Here is a 15,191-nt window from a genome sequence, read left to right as displayed (position 1 = left end):
GCAAGAACACGCAGATCCGAAATTCTGCATTAGGCATCGACTGTTTGTGTGTGTGTGAGTGTTCGTGAGACCTCGGGGAGGGGTGAGGTGGGCAGGATGGTTTAAAATTCGAAATTACTAATGGTCGTTGCCTAACCCAAATGATAGTTTAATGTTTACGTGCCAGATTTGTTAATGAAGTTTCGTCAATACATGCAATGTGTACTGTCCATTGACGAATTTAACAATTAATCTAACCCCGAGTCAAAGGAATAAATATAAAAATGGATTTACTACTTTAAAAATGCTACGCTGGGCAATGCAGATTGTGTAAAAAAAATAACTTCAGATTGTATACTGAATTCTTAACTTTCTATTCTTCCTCCATCACAAACCTATTTCGTGTATTTTTACGCGTAAAATTACTTCAAAATCGACATGTTGACAAGTACGCCCCTCAAACGCAATTAAAATAAATATGCTAAAGCGATGTCAGTGTGCATGACACGTGTCTCAGAGAATTGGCTCAATTTGGAGTACGATATTTCAACAGCTGGTTTCCATAAATGTATAGACACATTTCAAATGCGGAGTACAATGTAAGCTTTCATGCATCTAACAATTGATTGATAAAAGAGATATACTGAACAAACTATAATAGCTAACGACGAACAAGTAAACGGATATGCAATAGAATCGTCAATAAAGGAAAACTAGAAGATCTAAAACGGAGGCGAAAGATACCAAAGGGACATTTAAACTCATAAGTCGAAAATAAACTGGCAACGCCTAATTAAGGTGCCTAACATGAATGCGAAATTTGGCAGATAAAAATGATAGTTCAATATGAATATTATCTGGAACCAATACTATTAGTCCCAGATATTATTGACTTCAGTTTCTTCAAGATCTCCAAAAGTATTGTTTTGTTTGTTTATTTTTTTGTTAACTGGTGTTGTAAGGCAATTATCTCATTTAGCCCTCATTTTTCTTTAAATCATAATACCAGTACTACAAATCGCCATACTTTCTTGGTTATTTGTGTAATTGGGTTGCTATGCTTCACTTCTCCTTCTATGCACATACATGGGATGGGGATGGTATTTCAAAGTTCGTCTGATAAGTTAGAAAGAGCCTGGTGTGCCGTTATTACAATAGTCACTACTTCAAAACACTCAATCATGTATGTGTCATTGAAAAATAGATTAATTATGAGGAAAACAATGAACAAATTGTTTTGACATGTCACTGATAATAGCTGTATACACTGTTGACTACACGAGTAAGTGGTATGGATAATAAAGATTGAATTGTTGAGGTAAATCCAGTGGAGAATGCACAGAAAGAACAGGAGGTCAAGAAGCGGACAATGACAGTATCTATTGTCAATGGAAAACACAAGGGTTACTAGGAAATATTGCCGTTAAGAAGTCAACACAAGACCCATTTGTCAGGTTTTTACCTACGAATAGCTAGACACTCTACAAGTACATGTCTTGGATGTAAGGTTTCAAGCCAGAATTTATACACCACTCATAGCCATACGAACAAAAACTCAGGACAGGTCTTGAGTCTGCTGTACTCAAAAGCCATATTTGATCACACTGTTCGGATGATCTATTATCCTGTTATTGTGTATCCATTAACTATATTATCTAGGCTTATTATGTAAAAGACAATGCCGACGTTTTCAATTAATTATTAAGAATAAAGGCATAAGGCAATTGATTATAATCTATCCGGTTACGTTGACTGATCAATAAATATATTAAATGATAAAGCCGATTTTGTATGAAGGCAGTTGATTGGAAAATAAGATAACGTATTCATCTTTTTTTCAAATATTAGTTGCGGATTCCCTTTTTTCAAGACTTGCTTTTAGCTTATTGCTTTTCAAAATGTATTCCTTCTATAGAACTACTAGTTCAAATAATGTCGTAAAAACAAAATGCAAATTGCAAATTTCAAACGGACTTTATCTGAACACACGAACGGTGAGCGTCAATTTAACAGCAACCATAAATTCATATATATAAACAAGAAAGCAATCTAGATGTTAACAGGCCTTCGTTTATGATCGTCCATACCATCTGTCAAGCTATATATAGTATCCCTAAGTCTGAACTGTGAATGGATTCAACAGAAAGTACTAAATATTTGCTATTATAAATAGAAAAAAAAAACGATATACCAAGCCCCTCCCATTCACTTCAAAAAGAAAAAGGAATACTCCGACATTATCGTTTTGCGAGTACATGACCCCTCAACAAAAACCTCTCAATCAGTGTACTAGCAATACGCACAATATATATCCGTACAGAAGAGACATAATTCATTTACATTAGAATAACAAACAACAGAAACACAGCTAAATAAGTATAAAACACTTGTAGTTGTCCCATTTATCATACATTTTGATATGAAGACTTCCTTGAGAAATTATAAATCAGGTTGGTAAATTTCATAGGTATTCTATGTAAAACTGGACTACAACGGAAGAATATGTCGTTTAAATTTCGGCAGGTAATATTATGAAAAATATCACCTACATTGTAGCGTTTCGTTGGGTCTATATTGATGTTAGCCACGAGCTGCGATAATGAACACATCTGCAATTAGAGGGGCATAGTATGTACCTATCGGAATACCAATCACTTGACGTTTATTTTTATCCACCAAAAGGAACACAAATCAAATAGCTTTATTCGTTTCTTTACACAACAAATTAGTTTGATATTAATAAATTGCACAACTGAAAATAAGGGACTATTACTACTACAAGAGACATTTTCGCGACCAGATTTAGAGGACCATTTTTATATGAAACTTTACAGAATTACTAAACTAAACTATGTTTTTGTCAAGGTAAGATATTTCTTTTTTCCTTTTCTGCTACTCTGTGTGGTATATCATCGTGGATACTCGTGTACTACTTATATCGAGTACATAGATTTTAGAGAATATACAAGTCTCTTTTGCCGAAATTTTTTCCCACATAAAACAATGCAAGGTAGTTAAACCATACCTCTAACAATTTTCTATGACAAAAAGAATATAAAAAATAAATGAAACAAAAGAAAATAATAAAATAAAGAACACTTAATTTATTTAGGTGTAGGAATGTTAATTTTTCAACATTGACATCAGTTTTTCCCCTTTCCTTAGTTTCCCGTAAGAAAAGCAATATATTGTCATTTCATCATAAATTTCTGTCCCTATCTAGTGTAACCTCATTTTCGAGTGGCATTCCGAATCCCCCCTTCTTCCCGGTCGATTCCTACTGTTTTCATTGTTTACTTGTTCTCGTCCTGACATGTATGAACTATATGATATTGTACTTAAAGCAAGCAAGACACAATCAATCAATCATGTTTTCCTGATAGAAGCCGCTGTAGTTTGTTAAAGATACTTTTTACTTTTTAACATCTGAAAGCAGTCATGCAAGTATAGACATTGTGGTTCTATATAAATGTATAATCAAGTAAGCAGTCATGCAAGTATAGACATTGTGGTTCTATATAAATGTATAATCAAGTATATAACATCCAAAAGCAGTCGTGCAAGTATAGACATTGTGGTTCCATTTAAATGTATAATCAAGTATTTAACATCTGAAAGCAGTCATGCTAGTATAGACATTGAGGTTCCATATAAATGTATAATACAGTATTTAACATTCAAAACTTTGAAAATATAATTTACAATAAGCCTGCCTATTTACGATACATCATACAGGTACACCGAGACAAAACTCTTCACATAACTTACTTTATTGTTCTCTTTGTTGCCATTGAACATGGCAAAGATTTTATTGTAACTAATGCTTTCCATTGTTCCTCTTCATTTTCGATGTATTTCTGATTTATTCCGAATTCACCAAGTTCTTCGTCAAGATTTTCCTCTGGATGGACCCTGTTTTTTTGTCGTCGCTTTGCTATTGTTTTTCTTGATTTAGACAAACCAAGATTTGAATGTAAATGTTGTTTGCTTGGTAACATACCGACAATTGCCGAGACTTGGTCCTTGTTTCTGTTTCTGGATTCCACTGAAAACATAAAGAGATACAAAATAGAATGTACATATATATACATACAAACAAGTCTAAATTGAAAACAACGTTCAAACCTATGATTGCGTTGGATAAAAACCGCAATTTTTATACGTGTGCATGCAAAACAAATTTCTTGTTAGAGGGGTCTAAATACAGCACAAACAACATTTTCCAAAAGACCAAAAAAGTGAAAAAGTGTATTTTAACAAAACGCATTTGACTAACAGGTCGAGCAACAAATGTTCTTAAACCCTGCTGACTGTTATTGGCGATGCCAAATAAACGGATCACCGATGTAATAAATGGATCTTAATTATAAATTTAATACTAAACAGAAAACAATAAACTTGCGGAAAAGATGGTATACCGCAAACAAAAGGTGCAAAGGTTTTTGTACACCATTTCCGGATTTATACAATAAATGTCTCTTCAGTGATGTTAGGAATCGAAACGGTATTTGGAAAGCCATATAATTTACCTCAATTTAGGATAGACTCTTGAATTTTGAGGAATCAGAATAGGATGAACGGATCATATAAACCCGAAGGCAAAAATATATAATCATTATCCCATAGATGTAAGTTTTTTTCTTCTACAGATATGTGTTTATATTAATTATGAATAACATAAGGTGTGTTGTTATTCTTTTTGTGAAAGCAACAAAGAGATATAACTAAGTAGCCCCAATATGTTTTTTTTAATGTAGACGTACGTATTTTCTTTGTTTTGAAAGATTTTTCCAATTCCTTGTTTTGCTCTATTATTATACTTTGACTATTGCTTTAATACATTTCCACGTAAATTTTCGAATGTATGTTTATTATAATGACGTAACTACCAAAACTGATGAAACCTTATCATGGACTTGTTTTGAATTATAACAAAACAGTCGCGTGCTGCTTGTTCCAAGAATCAAATATAAAGTCATACTTTCTCATCCCTCATCATAAAAGGAGGACAGGAAATGAATGGAGGAGGACTTGTTTTATTAAAGACATTCAATATATATTGTGCTACCAGTTATAAACTGACACAGAAGATTCAGAGTAGTTTCATTTATATTGAATATACCACACTATAAATGGTAATGTACGAACAAGGAGATGTAAATGTTAAATAAATAATTTATACAAAAATATACAGTAACAGCACTATCGATCAACTTCAAAGGTAAACACGTCTATAAGGGTGAGAGGTAATTCTCTTAAAGAACATTTGACAGTTTAATCCAAGCAATTGTCAGTCGTATGCTTTTAGTTTTTAAAAGTGATGTTCGTTTTTAAAATTGACGTTAAGCAAACAATTTGGCAAAATTTAAAAACAAGCAAAGGGCTCGGGATTTATGCCGTTCTTTCTACTTAAAGTTTTAATTAAAGTAAACTATGAGGCTTATTAGAATTGATCACTGGCTGTTAGGTAAGATTCCCCTTTAGAAAACACGTTTTTGGCCTATAGCTAAATGTAACATTGTAGGAGTCTTGGTATTATCCGTTACTGAGCGGTATGCGTACTATGTATTATCTGTTGCTGAGTGGTATGCATACTATATATTATCCATTGCCGAGCGGTATGCGTACTGAACACAATACTAATCCAGTATGACAAATTTCCATATGCATTCTGCATATATTATTAAGTAACAATTGAATACATAAGCCACGAAACATATTTTGAATGAAAGAGCCAGGATAGCTAAGGGGCACATATTTGTTTATATTCTTCAGACTCTGACTAGGCCCAACTATTCGAAAATACACCAGATGGTGGACTGAACTGCAAACGGAGGAAGAACTATACGTTTCAGTGAATAAAAGAGATTTTATTTTAATGCTGTATTATACTTTATACAAATGTATATACACATGACGTCATCAGTGGGGATCTTTTGTTATACACAAAATAGTTTTGTAATGCAAGTAAATAGTTTTGTAATGCAAGTAAATTTGTATTCAGGACAGATCTTCGATAGTCTCTGTATGCAACTAATTCATAACTTTCCTGAGCTCGGGATCGTTCTGAATATGCATGACATATTTCCCACTGTACTTTAAGCAATCTTCAATCAAGCAATCAATCAATGTATATGCTTGGCCAATTCAGAACTTGACACATTGTATAGACATATGTCTTTTGTTCAATACCTCTTCTTCCGTCTATACACGTATTCAATAAAAAAAGTATTCGCAGATACAATGTTGTACAAGTATCTCTCTGATCCGTAATTTCAACTTTCCTGTTACGCTACATCCTTTTTCGTTGATACTGCTTACAGTAACATCAATTAATCAATCAATCAAAACCATGATTTTAAAGGTTTAAGTCCCTTCTACATGTTGATTTTATTCGACATGATTTCTCCATATATGATAATGACTTTGAATAGTTCATCGTGTAACAGAGTATAGCGTATATTATCTTTTTATAATGTATCCGATTTTAACTGCAAGATCATTCATGTGCTACATTCACGACAGGCATATCCATAATTCATACATGTAAATTATGATCAATTTCACACAACAGTTACTTTCATAAATTATTATAAAACCCAGGAAAGAAATAATGTTCATTTAATTAGGATTATAACATTTTAATGAATTTTCACAACAGTCTCCCAAAATGTAAATATTAAAAACCTTGATATATATGAAAAGTTGTACTTTTGGTCATGAGCCTATTTAAAGATGATTCTTCCAGAAACACGTGTTGTGTGCGCGGAAATCATATCATATTTATTTTATGAACAAGAACAAGTTCTAGATGATATTGCAAGAATACTCATTTTCTACATTCAGTAGTGATGGTTCCCTGTTGCATTGAGGGTGGAGTGAGGAAAAAACAAGGGCAAAAAAACTATGTACGAAAGCATAAGATAATTGCTTTAACTGTTGAATTCAGGTTCTTTTCGTTTATCTTCATTTATTGTTTGTTACTAACATTCGAATAAAGGTCACATGATAAAGCATGCAAACTAAATAATACCACCGAAGATCCACGAAGCCGGGAGCCCTGTGTCGAAAGAAGCGTTATGTGACTGTTAACACTCGAATTTATACAACCTTCTTCGACTTTTGTCATGGTGTGGGTTCGTTTCACTATTTCACTGATGACCTTGTAATAAACTTCAGTTGTTTGTTTATTGTTTTTCAGTATATTTGGAATAACTGACAAACATACAAAATCAGGGTGATCTTAGGTGTAATATGACCGGGTTGACCTTTGACGTAAGAATTAATCTGGGTTACATTATGTGGAAGTAATATTTCAAATGATGGGTAATCTCATAAATAAATAATACGACCAGAGTCAACTCTGGTGTGAATAAATTTCTTGATCATCTCAACTGGAAGTAACATGCGTTTGTGATCTCACAGAATTGTCTTATAGATGTGGCAATCATGACTTGGTTCATCTTTGGCGAATACCATGATCAAGTTTATCTCAGATGTGAGTGTGACCGATCGAGTTGATGTCAAGTGTTAGGAACATGTGTTATCTTAGGTATGAGTAACATGATCGAGTTGATGTCAAGTGTAAGGAACATAATTTATCTTAGGTGTGAGTAACATGACCGAGTTGATGATAAGTGTAAGGAACATGTGTTTTCTAAGTGTTGAGTAACATGACCGTGTTGATGTCAAGTGTTAGGTAAATGTGTTTTCTTAGGTGTGAGTAACATGACCGAGTTGATGTCAAGTGTTAGGAACATGTGTTATCTTAGGTATGAGTAACATGACCGAGTTGATGTCAAGTGTTAGGAACATGTGTTATCTTAGGTGTGAGTAACATGACCGAGTTGATGTCAAGTGTTAGGAACATGTGTTATCTTAGGTGTGAGTAACATGACCGAGTTGATATCAAGTGTTAGGTACATGTGTTTTCTTGGGTGTTGAGTAACATGACCGAGTTGATGAAATGTTAGGAACATGTGTTATCTTAGGTATGAGTAACATGACCGAGTTGATGTCAAGTGTTAGGAACATGTGTTATCTTATGTGTGAGTAACATGACCGAGTTGATGTCAAGTGTTAGGAACATGTGTTATCTTAGGTATGAGTAACATGATCGAGTTGATGATAGGTGTAAGGAACATGTGTCATCTCAAATGTGATTAAGATTACCGCAGGGGGATCAAGAATCTTTTAAAGGGGGCGTTATTCCCAATAATTGAAAATATAGCGCCGAGCGTAGCGAGTCGAAATCATTTTGGACGATTTTATATTAAAAATTTATATATATAGTGAAAAACATGATATTTTCTTATTTTTTGGGGGTTATCAAAATGGAGGCTGTACGCCCTTTACGCCCCCTGGATCCGCCCCTGGACCGACCGAGTTGAGGTCAAATGTAAATGAACATTAGTTATCTTAAAATGAGTTTCACGATTGTATTATCTCGGATGTGTGTAAAATGCAATACAAATGATTATCCAAGTTGTTCCCAAATATGATAAACAATTAGGTAAATGTGTTTTACGTCGGGTCAAAATTTGTCCATAAAAATTTACGGCGTTTAAAGTAACCAAATTCGTGGATTATCAAACTAAGATTCTTATATTTTACTATGTATATTTAAACAAGGGATTTCTCTGTCTAAGCAAACAGTATGTCTATAAAATCCAGTTTAGTGATTGTCATTAAAAGAATAGATTAAACATACAAACATCTTCAGACTGACAGAGGGTATCACCCTTCTTGCTGAGTACACAATAGTTTTAAATAAAAAGGAAAAATGATCAAAGACATATTCAGAAGAAATATCCTACCCTGAACTTGATCTAGAAGCCATGATGTGAATTTAAATCCTGCCATTTTTTTTATTCACTTTTATTGTCTTGTTAGATATGTAGATCCTGGACAGTACAGGTGACTCGTTAACTACTATATTGATTTACAGATAAAAGTATTTCGTATGACCATCGATTTCCACCCGCAAAGGAAGGAAGTGTAAATAAAGTATATTGTACGTGTAAATAGATAAAAGGATCTGATATGTAAATTCTTTTGTCTAAGGGTAGAATTGGAACTCCTAGAGTCATGACGATACCATGTTCGTTTTCTGTAAACAGTTATGTAAAAATCCGGAACGATTCTTTGGGGAAAGATGTTTTCAAAAAGCAAACGACTGTTCAACTTTGGTATTCAATTTAAGTCCTGAACTGGCATATAACTTAAAAAAGAATGATCAATAATTAAACTTGTTAGTTATTTTTTAAGATTTATTTATGAATGTACAATTTGGTTATCAATTCCTAAGAAATCTTCTTTTCAAAGGAATAAATCAATGCTTCTACAAATACACTTGAATTGAAGAAAATACAATTTGACTTCTCTGCAATCTTAATCCAAAAGCTGATGGTCCACACTAAATGTGAAAAGTAAAATAAGGAAAATTTAAAACGGAAAGTCCCTTTTCAAATGGCAAAATCAAAAGCTCAAACACATCAAACGAATTGAAAACGCGAGTTTCTTAACGATGGCGACAATTTGGTTGAAACGTCAAGGTCTTTTTCATGGTTTGTTTATATTTTTTATAATATATCACTTGTGAAGTGCTTTAAGAATTCATTTGACGAAAATCGATGTACTACTAGTAACTTGAAATTTTCTTGAAGATAAAAAAGTGTTATATCAAAAATTATATTTAAGATTGAGACATTTATTTTTTCATACAGTTGTATTCCGAATCTTAATGATCTTTTTTCCATAAGTTCGCCTTATCAGATTTCAATTGCGAAATTACTAATTCATCGAAATATGACAAAGGTGTTGGTCAAAATATGCTGCTTAAAAGTAGGCTTCCTAATTTTAAAAAAGAAGCATATCAAATAACAATTGTTTGTATAAGTCAAGATCCTTCCCGATTCACCGTCTTAATACTCTCCTACAGTAGTTTCTGAGATGTCACAAACTACATTGAAATCCTCTCAGGGTAAGGATGCTATTCAATGTCTTAGATTTCACAACCTACATTGAAGTAAGCATGGAATGCTAAGAAAGCTTATATGATATAGATAGGGAGAAACAAGCAAAAGCACATGGAAAGCCAATTAAAGAAAGCGGAAATCACAAAGATAGACACCGAGAAAATGATAAAAAAAAACCAATATAAATATAGACTGACATTAGTTGTTTTGTATATGGTATGTGACGTAAACTTAAATGGATTTTATATATACAATAGATTTTGGATATTTGAATAGTGCATGTCAAGAGGGATTCTTGAATCAAGGTTTATGTTCAAGTATTGACAAAGACATATTAACGTATTTGATCCGTCTTCGAGTTATAAAACCAATTATATTATAGGCATACATTGTATTGTTTCTGCTCGTTTTTAAAATATTTATAGAACATATCATTTTATGAAATATTGTTTCTTTACAATACCAATAAATTATTAATTTATTAGCCGTGAAATATTAAGACCTCCAATAAAATATGGCTTATCGAAAACTTAGATTTTATCTTCATTTGATAAAATAAGTAGATAGCAGGCTTTCAAATTAATGACAATTATAGACTATCTAAACATAAGAAATCTTTCGTAAGCTTTCCTATTCTGCTTTAGCAATACAATTATTACAGCTGATTGATATACATATCTAAACTTTAAACTATTCATATGACACATGTAATCCTAAGACTCGACACATGACACATGTGATCCTAAGACTCGACACATGACACATGTAATCCTAAGACTCGACAATATAAGTCAATATCTTCGAAGATATAAAAGGGAGATCTTCTTAATTTTGTTTTAACTTGAATATGAATACTCATTCCCCGTATAAAGGAGCTAAAGTCACATGGCCAATATCAATTATTAGGAACAAAGCATTTTTGAGATACATATTTGTATTAAGTTATGAAAATTTAAAAATATTCCCCAATAAATTCCCCTTGAATTTCTTTTTATTCAAGTGTGGGGATACAATAAAGATATCCAGTTTATTACGTGGAACACCCCAAAGGTTGACTGGAATATGAAAATATAGTAATTTTGGAACTTCTTTACCCAATACTACAAGGAGTTTCCATTTGACAAGGCGGTATGTATGAATACGCAGCAACACCCGGCCGGAATAGGAACGTCTCAAAGCCATGTCTGGTTTATGGGGAGTGTCACGCTCTCTAAACTTTAAAGAAACATTGTGCATGCACAGTACTTTGAGGGGCCCGTAGGTGAGATGCAGATATACAAGATATTTGGTACTGGACACTAAACAAACAATTATCATTACTATATTGAACAGTAATGTATATGTTTTTTTTTATCTTTACATGTATTATGTTCCTCCGATAAACTTTGTAGATTTGCAGAAAGAAATAGGCAGAAAGATTTCGTCCTCCGCACGTTTTATTCTGCTATAAACTGCTATTAACTTTTCAAAGCTTAACAATTGACATATTGTTCTCCTGGAGGATATGAATACAAGATTTGCAGATAAATTTAAGGATGATTAAATGGGTCTTGATTGCTTATAACCAAATGAAAAAATTCTAGACGAAACACTATTCTTAAATGTCATAATATGGTCAAAATGAATTCTCTATCCTTTTCCTTGTTAATTGTGTTAGGCTTTTTTTTCCTTTTTCTTCTCAGACTGTGCAAATGCCTCATTTTACTATTACTTTTAATATATATCTACTGAACTGTGCATGCTCTGTATAATTGTTATTGTAATATTATGTAAAGGAGAAGACTTCATAAGTTGGTTAAACTTGTGTCCGATCCTTTTTGTATCTTTGAGCAAATAAAATTGTTATAAACTAAACAAAATGAAATTATTGTATGGTGCAGACAACAATAACATAATCCATGTTTTATGGTAAAAGATTGATTATTAGCTGGCTAATTAAAATGATTTTTGAGCTAAGCCTAGATAAAATATTCTTTGAATTACATAACGACTCTTTTGAAATAATAGCGATTTGAAATTTACTGACGTTAGTTAATATTGAATCTTGAGATTTAGACTATAAATTTAATAAAACTGATCACTCTACCATTTTGTACCGCAAGAAGGTGTTGGTTCACTTGACTTAATAATAAATTCAATAGATTATCTGGTTTACCAGCATTCCACCAAAAACTCAATTTAATTTTTGTTGATAAAAAACATCAGACTAAATAAAAATTTTGGGGTGATTACATCCAACATACTGCAATTCAATGAATGAGATTCCGATCGAGTCATCTCATATTTGCATGCTTTAATAATTTTGCAATTCTTTCGATTTTAAGTATGTATATTTGCTGACGTCGCCTTATTTTTTTATTTTTTTTGCTGAAAGACTTATTGAAAAAGGTTATGATTCTATAATTTGGTTTAATCAATGCGTCTGGTATATATTTGGAATAAAATCAATTCACTCATTTATAGTTCATAACAATATTACAATGTATCTAATTTTGTTTTTACATCATTAAAATTCTGTACAAATAAAATTGACTTTAAGCAATGCACAATATCATGACTCAGGTTGCGGCCATATTTTTACTCATATATTGACTTACATCTGCATAATGCAGGTTGGTTGAGAACTCAAGTTAACTTCACGACAAAAGAGACGATTTCAGCTTTGAGTTGTCAACTTTCCAGCAGCGCCTACATACTAGTATATAAATGACATTTGCGAACTTGAATTTTCTTCCATTGACTAGACTTTTTAGTGATGAAACATCGCTTATCTATTCCACATGTAGCAGAGAAGACTTAGAGTTGGTAATTAATCATGATTAAAATAAACTTAGTATTAGATAAAATTGAGAATGGAAATGGGGAATGTGTCAAAGAGACAACAACCCGACCATAGAACAGACAACAGCAGAAGGTCACCAACAGGTCTTCAATGCAGCGAGAAATTCCCGCACCCGGAGGCGTCCTTCAGCTGGCCCCTAAACAAATATATATACTAGTTCAGTGAAAATGAACGCCATACTAAACTCCAAATTGTACACAAGAAACTAAAATTAAAAATAATACAAGACTAACAAAGGCTAGAGGCTCCTGACTTGGGACAGGCGCAAAAATGCGGCGGGGTTAAACATGTTTATGAGATCTCAACCCTCCCCCTATACCTCTAGCCAATGTAGAAAAGTAAACGCATAACAATACGCACATTAAAATTCAGTTCAAGAGAAGTCCGAGTCTGATGTCAGAAGATGTAACCAAAGAAAATAAAGGTCTAAAAACATATCATGTGCTTTGACCCAGTTAAAACGGAAATAATGATTTGCTCAAATACTGAGATAACACATAGTTAAAGTTTTTCTTTAGTGGAAGACCAATATCTAACACATCGCGTCATAAACACTAAGGTGTAAGCTCTTTCTCTGGACACAAAGTGGTACGAAAAAATATTTCTAAAAATATTACCAAACATTATCGAGTTTTAAGAAAATTAAAAACTGAAAATGAAGAGACAGAAGTAAGAAAAATTAATGTACCTGGTCTATATTCGTCCTATATCTGATTATTCTTGTGAAGTGTGGGACAAATGTGATATTTGCTTTTCAAACAAATTAGAAAAACTTCAACTAAAAACTGTGAGAATTATATGAATGATTCCCTTTCATTACTAAATACTAAATATCTAAATTTAAAGACTGACTGGGAACCTTTACAAAGTAGAAGATACAGAATAGAATTTCAATTATTTCTATATGAAGGCTTATGCAATTGTCCCACAATATTTGTCTGATCAAATTCCCCCAACTATACAAAGTACAAATGTGTATCTACTGAGCAATAACAATGAATTAATCCATTCCTTAATAACGACCAATCCAAATTAATCAAGTTATAATACCGTGATAGTCTGACTTGTGTATGTGGTGCTCCTCATAGTGAGGATACATTTCATTTCTTCATTGAATGCAATAAATACACCGATATAAGGAGCGAGCTACTGATTAACATTTTCAAGTGACAACGAATCTCGCGTTGTTTATTGAAGGTAGCCAAAATCTAACATATTTTGAAATCAGTGAAATCTTTGAAGAAATCTTCAAATTAAAAAAAAATCAAAATGATTCCTCGTAGTATTATAAAAACAAAATATAAGCAAACAATTACCGTGTCCACAGAAACAAAATTATTTCTTTTGTTTTTTCTCACATTGTGTTTAACTGCCGCCTCTTTTTCTATATATATCTAAAGCTACATTTGGTACCAAAAATGTACAACTGCACATGCTTTGTATTATGATTGTAATTATTATATCTTAAAGTAAAATTGAGAATGGAAATGGGGAATGTGTCAAAGAGACAGTGAATGGCGAGAAGACTTCATAAGTTTTCAATACTTATGTCTGATCGTCTGTATCTTTTTGCGCAAATAAAATATTTATAATTAAGAAAAATGGGAAATATATACCTCTGAGTTGATACTATATTCAAGAGATTGCATTTCCTATCGTAATTTCCTTGTAAAAGGGTTGATACTAACGAGCAAAGTATTGAATCAAGGGTTCCCGATGGAAAAGTTGAAGTCACCCATTGGAAAAACTTACGAGCCCGCTAATGATTTGGTGGACTGTAAAGGAATATTTGTGTCACAGATGACCAAGGATATGTTCTAATTTTCGTGCCACTATTCCGTCATATTTCCTAGATTGTGAGTGACATCACAGAATGCGACTTATCACAGAATTGTTACTTTCCATGAACAACACGACGGGTGCAACAAGTGAAACAGGGTCTACTTGCCCTATCAAAGCTTCGAATACACCCCCGGTTTTATTTTAGGTTTTTTGTGTAGTATTTTGTAGACTGTAGATCGGGGTTCTTCCGCAATCTTGGATTGTAAAACAGCAGAAAATTATTGGTTTAGATTTTTAATGAAATGTGCTAATAGTGAGAAAGGAATGCAATTCATTTGTAAGACTTTCATTTATATAAAAAACAAAATATATGTTTTATCTTATTACTACGACTGATTTTACAAAAACAGAATATTTATTGTTTGTTTCCATTTTAAGCTAAGACATATTGAAGGAGAAAACACAGATAGTTGAAAGGAATGTGCAGTATATTTACCTATTTTGTTCTGTACGAAATGTTGCAAGAAAACGAGTAAGGTGACCAAAAGTTTGTTTTTCTTTCAAAAGCAAATTTAAAGAGCAATCTTCTTGTATCCTATTTTAAATTACAG

The 15,191-nt window shown here is 32.6% G+C and overlaps 1 protein-coding gene across 2 annotated transcripts in view; it reads right to left on the bottom strand.

Annotated features, from left to right (window-relative positions):
- The window catches only part of LOC127710079 (transmembrane channel-like protein 7), a 71,643-nt gene that overhangs the window by 39,937 nt on the left and 16,515 nt on the right, over positions 1-15,191 (bottom strand). For both annotated transcript variants that reach the window (XM_052215818.1, XM_052215821.1), the window contains exon 2: positions 3,748-4,024. In XM_052215818.1, coding sequence (XP_052071778.1) covers positions 3,748-4,024 — 277 coding nt within the window. The remainder of the gene's footprint in view (positions 1-3,747; positions 4,025-15,191) is intronic.

The sequence above is a fragment of the Mytilus californianus genome, unplaced genomic scaffold, assembly GCF_021869535.1.
Source record: "Mytilus californianus isolate M0D057914Y unplaced genomic scaffold, xbMytCali1.0.p SCAF_7, whole genome shotgun sequence".
In the NCBI taxonomy this organism is placed as follows: domain Eukaryota; kingdom Metazoa; phylum Mollusca; class Bivalvia; order Mytilida; family Mytilidae; genus Mytilus; species Mytilus californianus.
This window is presented reverse-complemented; position numbering and strand designations above follow the sequence as displayed.